This window comes from Acomys russatus, chromosome 2, assembly GCF_903995435.1.
Source record: "Acomys russatus chromosome 2, mAcoRus1.1, whole genome shotgun sequence".
Classification (NCBI taxonomy): Eukaryota; Metazoa; Chordata; class Mammalia; order Rodentia; family Muridae; genus Acomys; species Acomys russatus.
The window spans coordinates 9,036,014-9,045,017 of NC_067138.1; the positions used below are offsets into that span (position 1 = coordinate 9,036,014).

The 9,004-nt window shown below is 55.3% G+C and overlaps 1 protein-coding gene across 1 annotated transcript; it reads right to left on the bottom strand.

The window, feature by feature from the left end:
* Nol6 (nucleolar protein 6) lies at positions 1-9,004 on the bottom strand. The gene is made up of 26 exons (XM_051157794.1): positions 8,924-9,004; positions 8,113-8,313; positions 7,902-8,018; positions 6,893-7,072; positions 6,476-6,644; positions 6,115-6,249; positions 5,853-6,007; positions 5,641-5,761; positions 5,392-5,450; positions 5,205-5,306; positions 4,929-5,044; positions 4,667-4,844; positions 4,391-4,513; positions 4,038-4,186; positions 3,863-3,938; positions 3,516-3,656; positions 3,262-3,379; positions 3,033-3,187; positions 2,742-2,905; positions 2,329-2,481; positions 2,069-2,166; positions 1,326-1,450; positions 1,063-1,152; positions 563-757; positions 381-482; positions 1-229 (listed from the first exon to the last, which is right to left on the bottom strand). The coding sequence occupies exons 1-26, from the start codon at positions 8,975-8,977 to the stop codon at positions 80-82; spliced, it is 3,426 nt and encodes a 1,141-aa protein (XP_051013751.1). The 5' UTR covers positions 8,978-9,004; the 3' UTR covers positions 1-79.

Genomic DNA, 9,004 nt, shown 5'->3' on the forward strand with positions numbered 1-9,004 from the left:
GTGTCCATACTGCAGTGGGAACAGCTGCTTGGAGGTCCAAAGCCCCATGGTCTACCGACTGCTTGTCCCAAAGCTGGAATCACACTGTCCACCTCTCACTTCGGGCCTCTACAGCCTGTACCAGGCCTTCCCCCAACACAGCAAAGTCCTCCAAGATTGCTTCTATGTTGGGTACCATCATAAGCTCCCCGCCTCGAGACACCACCATGCGTCCCTTTACGCTGGAGGCCTGAAGAATCAGAGAAGTTAGTTAGACTTGAAGTGTCACAAAGGCACACCTGAGACGCAGGCTGGGGGCGGCACAGACAGATAGGAGTCCCTACATGCACTTGACCCAGGGCCACACGGAAACGCATACCCACACAGAGAATCACGTGTACCTTGAAGGGCTGGGGCTGGAAGCTACTGGGCTTCCACAGGACGCCAATCACCGTTCCACCATGCTGGTCATAGAAGAAAAGCGCCAGATCGTCAAAGGCCTCCTAGAAAGGACAAACACAAGCAAGGTTACAGCAGGCACCTGAGGGCTCCTCCACCGCCCAGCCCTTCCTTAGGAACTTACCCTGAGTTGTGCCAGATAGAGCTGAGGGGGGTCATAGCTGAGGACGGGCATCAGAGATGAAGGCCCTGGCTCAGTGAGCAGACCACGGCAGAAGGAAGAGGCCGGAAGGTCCACAGCTTGGCGGTGCCGGGGAATGTGGCGTGGCGTCAGGTGGATCAGTACATCATACAGGTCAAAAGGTGGCCGGAACACTGTCTAAGGAAGCCGTAAAGTTACCCATCCGAGTACCTCATTCCCACGCACCCATCCCGTTATGGGCTCCTGTGGCCCGTGAAGGCAAGACCAGCGAACCCCACAGAGAGCAGCCAGGGCCACCGTGAGTCCAGAAACAGAAGGTAAAAGGACACCCAGGATCCCACCAGGCTCCAGTACTGCCAGGCACCACGGCACTTTCAAAGCCCTCTCTGTGTCCAGTCTCACCAAACAGCCACTGGGCACCCTGAGAAGGCCCCTTCAGCTACAGGCTTTGGACCCTAGGAGCTACTGAGTCAGATTCTTACCCTAATGTCCCCAGGCCCCCGGGGATCCATGAGCTGCTTCTCCAGGATAGGGAGGGCCTCAGCCGCCAGGCTCACGAGCTGCTGAAGGATCTGGGACACAGAAAAGCCACATGGAGATTGACCGTGCTTCTCTCAGTTTAGGCTGGGCCTACTTTCTTCTTACGGTAAAATAATAATAATAATAATAATAATAATAATAATAATAATAATAATAATAATAATAATAATAATAAAAAAATTTAGGAACATGGTTGGGATTGAACCTGGGCAGAGGGTCTGTCCTGGGTCCACACAGAGCTTCTGCGGTCCTGGGGAGTAACGATGGCCATGACTGGGAATTGTGTCCGAGCTGCCAGGAAACTGCTTCGAGTCTCTACCTGGTCCTCAGCTGGGAATGACAGGGGTGAGAAGCCAGCCTCCTCAAGACCTCCAGCAGTGTCCCCAGCAATTGTGCATGACAGGGGCTCCCAACACCCCTCTCCCGAAGGACAAAGGTTATAAAAGGGACACCACATGCGCCTTAACAGGGTGGGGTGTTAATCTCCTTGCTTCAGAGTTTTCCACTGCTTGTCACCCCCAGACTAGTCTCTGGCCTGCACAAGCTAAGGCCTGCCCAGGGCCCCCCTAATCCTGGGCTCTCACACACCTGGAGAATTAGGAACCCGACACCCTGCCCTTTGCTGAGGCCCAGAGCTCCTAGGATTACAATGGGAAATCAACAGTGCCACCCCCAAGCTGTGGGCACCTTCCTGCTCCCACTCATGACCTCGCACCTAGCACTCAAGCTTTCCTTCGCTGTCCCCTTGCTCCACAGACCCCTGGGTGGCATGTTGTCACGGACCACACGGCAAAGCTCTCAGCCAGGCTTGATACGGGCCTCTTCCACCTGACAACTCTCTTCCCCAAGACAGACTGCGACTGCTAAGCTTAGACATCTGGGATGCGGGAGGCCTCCGTGACAGGCTTACCCTGTCACCTCCATGGGGGACTCAGTCCTCTCACTTACCAGTCAGCTCACTGTTGAGGTTGACAATGAGAGGGTTGTTCTTCCAATCGAAGGTAGACACCAGGTAAAGGAACCGAAGAAAGCCAACCTGGGGGGAGCTGAGTGGATGGAATGAGAAAGAATCTTCCCATAATCCCTGAGCGTAGGTTGTGGGAGGTCTGGGTGTCTGAAAACCATTCTCAGCCGCCCTCCCCCATTTAGAATAAGGATTGCATGATAAAAGGCGACTTCCTGGGTAAGGGAAGTATACAAGTAATTACCTGGGAGGGGTGAAGGGCTCAGAGTGCAGGAAGAGGGCAGCAGCCACCAGATCCAAGCTCTCGTCAGTGAACCCCTCACCTAGCAGCTGGGCACGCACCCACCGCTTGGCCAGGCGGGCCACACCTGAGAAGGCTGGGTGCTGCTGCTGGAGTCTGGAGGGAGAGGGAATAGCACTGAGACTGGGGAACTCAGGGCCCCCAACAGTGTGTCAGCCCAACACTGGCCTCTGTGCAGCTGTGTTACATATGCTACTCCGTGTTCTTCTAGCAAACACCTTGGAGACTATTACTAGTGCAGTTCCTACCTTTTTTACAAACGAGATCACGCTATCTGGCCTCCCCGACAGCCAGGAGAGCGGACTGGGGGCAGGAGAAAGCCGACATCCCAGAAGAGCCTATGCGTGTAGCCTTACCCATGCAGAGCACTGGTAAGCAGGGGCAACTGCCTGGTGTCTCTCTCAAGGCGGAGCGAGGCAGGTGTGTCTCTCATAGAAATCATCCCCTCAGGGCTCCGTACCTCCCTCAGGATCTGTGGTTCCCGCTGATAGGCCACTCGAATTCTAAACACAAACCCATCCTGTGGGAAGATGTGGCCAAGGCAGTGAGTGCTCTGCTGCCTGCATCCCTGGTTCCCCAGCACACTACCCGTGGCATCTTCCCCGGAGCCTGTTCTTTGCTGATTTCCCACCCCGCACCAGCCTGACCTTGAGGACATCAGTGTGTGTGGCTGTGGCACGGCACTGTAGCCTGTGCTGCTGTGTCAACACCTCTGCCAGGCGCAGCTGGAAGGCAGCTCGGACCCGTTGGATAGCCTCTGCGTCCTGCGGCCACTGCCCACTGCCCTCCAGGTGACAAATCACTGATGGATAAAAGGGGTGAGAGATTTAAGAGTACGGCCGCTGCTCCCCCACTCCCTCCCGGGGATCCTCTTACCAGTCATAGGCTCCACATAGGCTGGGCAGGGCTTATCCAGCCGGGGCAACAGTGAGGCCCGCTCCTGGTGACGGTTATAGAAGGAAAAGGCAGGCCGCACTGGAGCTGGAGGGAACACCTACAGGAGAAGAAATGAGGACAGTGACTTTGGCAGGGAGGGAAAATACAGAGACATGAGGTAAAAGGGAGAAAAACTAAGTGATGGGGACACATGGAGGGGCAACCAGAGAGGACTCCCTGCCCCCACACCTGACCTCTGTATAGCGCAGCACTGGGTGAGCTCCCTGAACAGCAGACACAGTGAGTGGGAGACCCTCCAGCCCCCACAGCAGGCGGCTGAGGTCATCATAGCAACGCACGGCCAAAGCCAGGGCCTCCTCTCCTGTGCTGGAGGGCTGGTGAAGAGAAGACACTCAGGAGGAAGCCCGGGTCTTACAAAACCCCAGCACCATCTAGGCTCCTGCAGTGGCTCAGGCTGCAGCAGGACCAGTGCACCCCCTGCTGGACACCAGGAGGTGCAGCCGGCTGAGGGAGAAAGGGCTCTTTCCTGTCTTGCCACAAGCCTGATGCCACAATCAATCCCTTAGACTCAGGCTCTTACCTCTTTGGGGCCTTGGATCAACGCATCGAGGAAGCCACCCACATAGTGGACACAGGTATCTGGGATATCAGCATGGCTGAAGGACACAGACACAATGAGGGCATCAGGGGCTATGCCAGCTAATGTGGCTGCCCTAACCACAGTAGCCTCCTGGCATAAAGACGCTAACACTCACAGTGCCAAGAGATGGGTGACCACTTGGTGAGGAATAAGGCGCTTCTCAGACACAGAGGCCGCCTCCCACACCACAGCTTCCCGGATGGCCCCGTCCTGGAATCGTCTCAGTTCTGAGCGGGACCCCCAGAACTGACAGAAGTCAGCAGCCTGGGAGGAGAGATTGAGGAAGGACGTCTGAGTTGGGGTGTAGTCTGGTGGTAGAAGACTTGCCTAGAACCATGCCAAAGGCCCAAGCTCAATTCCCAGCACTGAAGAAACGGGCTGACTCAGAAACCTCTAGCATGACAGGCTTCTGAGTAGCACAGCAACCATCCGCCCACCCCTCCCCGCGGGAAGGCTGGGGCTCCACACCTCAGGCTGGTCAGCCTCTGGACCGAGCTCGAGCACACTGGTCAGTCCCTCAGGCCAGAGGAGCAGCCCCAGGGTCAGCATCCCAGAGTCCTTGTGCTTTGGCGGGTCTTGGTTGATATCCCACTGGAGGATGTGAAAAGGCGGAGTTCAAGCCAAAAGCTCCCCAGCCTGGTCTGGGAACTAACCAGCTGGGCAGCATGGCTTTTGTGTCCCTTTGGGATCCTGGATCCAGCCCTTTTGGGGGCCCCACAAACTCCCCAGTCTACGTGGTCTCACCTCTGGGACTGGGGGCCGGGAATGAGCCAGCAGCTGCAGCCGGGACCCCAGACCCTGCTCCAAAATGGTGGTTAGTGGACCCAAAGCAGCTGAAACATAGTCCCCACCATTGTCCTGAAGCTCCGGCCAAAGCTTGAGCCGGTGACATGCTGCCTGCAGGCGACTCAGCGGACGGAGACTGGAGGGCACAGAAGGACAAAGAGGCCCAATCAGGACCCACTCATCCCTAAGGACCCATAGTCTATGTCATCCCTAAACTCACTGGACAAGGTGGTCAAAAGCCCGGCTCATGGGTTTGGGAGTCATCAACAGCAGTTGAAATCCGTCCTCAGCTTTGCTGTCCAGCAACGCCATAGACAGCTGCGCCTCATGCTGCACCTGGGCAGCGGGGTAATGGGGGAAGCACAACTGTCAAAGTTCCCCAGCCGGGTCCGGAAGGGTCACACCTGACTTCTTGAAACAGTAGCTTGGGGCTCAGGCACTGACAAAGGAACAGAGTCTGAGCTGGGAGGACACGGGAGCAGGAGCCCATTGGTACCTGCTTGTAAGTAGAAGCTGTGACATCAGCGCACAGGTTGAGGCGGCCTGAAGAGTCCAGGAACACGACTGGGAAAACCTGGTGGAAGTCAGCCAGGGCTGGCTGGGAGGCAAAGAGAAGGCAATCAGGGCTGAGCTTTATCTTCAGGCCTTTTGGCGCGGCGCACACCTGCCCTCCCCTAACTCACCAAGGAGGGATCTGAGCTGAGCGACAAGCTGATGCCACTGACTGTCAGATCTGTAGTAGCTAGAGTGAACCAGAGGAGGGAGGTGTGTTAGAAGGTTCTTTTGGGACCCAACTGTGGTGATACCCACTTCCCTCCCTCCCTCCCTTCCTCAGCCTGGGTGGCTACAACTGTCTGTCTCAGCTTGGGTTTTCTCATCTGTCTGGAGATGGAAGGACCGAATCCCTGGCCTTTCCAGTCTAGCTGCCTTACCCAGAAACTGCAAGACACTTCTTAGGACCTGGTAGCCACTCATAGTGATATGGATTTTGCGTTTAGACACGAGGAAGGAGACCAGCATGGACATAAGGAATCCGTTGAATCCACCCAGGCCCTGAGAGAGAGAGACAGAGACAGGACAAAACGGAGCTCAGAAGTAAGCCGTCACAGGAAGAGGCCAGGAGACCAGACTAACCCCAACTCACCTTGTCCAGCTCCCGCTGCCTCAGCCAAACCTTCAGAAGTGTCACGCCGTCCTTCAGGCCCTGGGCGGAGCCCAACACAGTTGACAGCAGGCGCATGTGAGCCTGGAGAGCTGTGTCCTGCAGGATCCACGTGTTATAGTGGGGGGTAGGCGGCTCTGAGCTGGCTGGACAGGGGAGAAAAGAAAAATTGAGGCCATGAGAAAAGAAGCCTCCACAAACTCCTCCTGTCCGCTGACATCTTCCAACAGCAGGGCCTGCTCACCACTCTCTGGAGCACTCTGCCCTCGGTACCAGGCGGAGCGCACATTGTTCTTAGTTGGCAGCAGGCGGCAAGGGCGGAAGAAGTCCGAAGGAGGGCATGGATGCAGCCGTACAGTAACCAGGTGCTCATCCTTCCCTGGGTAGAGGCGAGGAACGTTGTGATTCTATAGCTCTGGAAACCGGAGGGATCCCCTTACCGGCCCCTCATACTTGGAGACCCACGACATCGCACCTTAGAACGAGACCACTGCCTCTCAGCTGCCCTTGAGGCTATTTCTGCTCCCTTAGACCTTGAGGACCTTGCGCCCCGCTCCAGAGTTACCACCCCACACCGTGTGCTAAGCCCAGTGTGTGACTCTCACCATGTGGCCGCAGCAGCAGCGAGGGTTTCAGGTGGCAGCCACTGGGGTAGGAGAAGCGGACACTGCCGAAGAGGGGATCTCGGGCCAGGTGGTAGGCTAAGTGAGCCAGGTAAAGGGCTCGCTTGCGGAAGTAGCGCTGGTTCAGCCCATCTTTGTCTTGTAGGATTTCCTGAAGGGGTCAGGGGAGAAGAGGGTGGTCAGACACATCAGTGCTCATGCAGCTGGGGACTAGGTCTAAGCTAGGCTTCCGTTCCCGTGCTCATGGACTCAGGAGTGCCTGAACCAACAGGATCGATAAACTCAGTTCTCAGACAAAGAGCACAAAGCCCCAAAAGTAACCAAACCAAGGGCCCATCTAGGCTAAACCCTTAAGAGTGGTGGGCCTCTATACCCCACACCCGAAACCATGGGCCTTACCCTGGGCATGGTCAGTGCCACATCCACATTGATATCTGGTCGGATACAAGTGCCCAGGAGGTAGCTGCCCACGACAGTGATCTGGGACGGAGGCAGGAAGCGGAAGGAGCCCTTCACGCCATAGGGCACTTGGTGGAGGGGCATGCGAACCCCAGCTGGAAGCCACGACTGGTCAGTGAGCTGTAATGACAGACAGGAAATATGTATCCAACTGCCTTCCTCACAAACCAATCAACATATACCAGTACGTTAAAAGCTAAACCCTCAGTCTTCCATAATAAATGTCTTTTCCGTGAGGACGTGACTGATGAAAAAAAAAAAAAAAAAAACATTGAAACCACCATGACTTATTTCTACTGTTAGCCATTTTCAGGCTAAGAACGGTGGCGCACACCTGTCATCCCAGCATTTGAGAAAGGCAGGAAGGGTCAGGAATTCAAGGTCCCCCTTGGCTATGGAAGCTCAAGGCCAGCCTGGATTGTAAGAGGCTGTGTCCCAATAAATAGATGCATAAAACAGAATATCCATTTTCAGTTGGAAGAAAAGGTTCACAACTGCCAATCCCAGCACGCAGGAGGCTGAAGTAGGACTGCCACCTGTTTGAGGAGGACTGCCACCTGTTTGAGGACAACATGGCCTACAGAGTTAAGACCCTGTGTTTAAAAAACAAAAACAAAAACAAAAAAACAAACAAACAAACAAACAAAACAAAACAAAATAAAAAAACAACTCAGGCCTTCAATCTGAATCCTTCACAGCTGTGGCAGGACTGACTTAGGAGCTCAAGGGCAGCCAGAGTTACATAAGACCTCGTTCAAACAAACAAAAAACACCTACAAAATTTGTGCAAAGCATGCGTGTTCGTTTAATGATGGACATATGAGTGAGCAGCTGGAGTCCCGGCTGAGTTTTCCTGCAGTCTGACTGAGTTCCCCAGCACCCCAACCTCTCTTGGGAGGACACCAAAGTGTGGCAGACGACTCGCTGTTCCCGAGGGCACCCGTCTTACCTCAGTCTCGGGGACCTCGGGCACTCTCTGGATCCGCTGGTTGACCTCGTTCAGAAAAGCATCAATCTTGTCCTTCTTCCTCTGTGACAGTCTCACTTCCTTTAGCAGCTCCTCCACCTGTGAGAGAGGGAAAGGGGGGATCTCTGAGCCTCGGGGTCCCAAGGGAACCCAAGGGGACCCTTTCCAACCTCTGCCCTGGCCACCCAAGTACTTGTAAACGAAGCAGGCTGGAGTGGAACAAGATCTCAGTCTCCCTGAGGCGGGTCAGTTCCTCGTTCGTAGGCTCCTTGTACAGCTCTGCCCGACTGGGCTTCACTGGCTGCAGGAAGCCTTCTGCGGGCGGCTCAGCTTTGGCTCGCTTCCTCGAGGGTGCCTTCTCCTTGCCCACGCCTTCTAGGACAAGCTCCATCACCTATGACGGGAGAGAGCAAAGGCAAGATGAAATGGTGGGTATCGGCGCACGCCTGTAATCCCAGCACTCTTGGGAGGCAGAGGCAGAGGCAGGCGGAGCTCTTGTGAGTTCGAGGCCAGCCTGGTCTACAAAGCGAGTCCAGGACAGCCAAGGCTGCACAGAGAAACGCTGTCTCGGAAAAAAAGAAAAAGAGATTGTTGGTATCTTTATCGGCGGCCTACAGTTGGTGGGCAATGGCTCATCTACTGTAGTTTTTCCCTTTCAGTGGGATTTTCTAAAACTTGGGATAGCCATCGCTGGGAGGCCTCTGACAGCGCAAGCGCAATCCTGCGTAGACCTGGCTGAGTTAGTTTACTGGTTGCTGCCGTAAGCAGTGTCCAAAAGCCCTCGTGTTTCCAGATCCCACAAATCTTTTGCTGTCTCAGCAAACATCACCTCTACTCCTGCTCTACGCAGATCTGGCCAGGGCTAGCCTAAAATCTTGGAAAAAAAAAATAAGTGTGAACACGAATGCTCCGGAGTGGGCCGCCCTGAAGTCCCTGACAGACTAGCTGTCAGGCCTGACCATCTCAGGTTAGGCAGCCGAGAAAGCACATTTTGAGCAACCAACCTCTGGCTCCCCGGCTGCCCCGCGCAGCTGCTCTCCGGTGGGGGCCGGCCCCATTTTCACAGCCGCTCACTCTCCCGCACT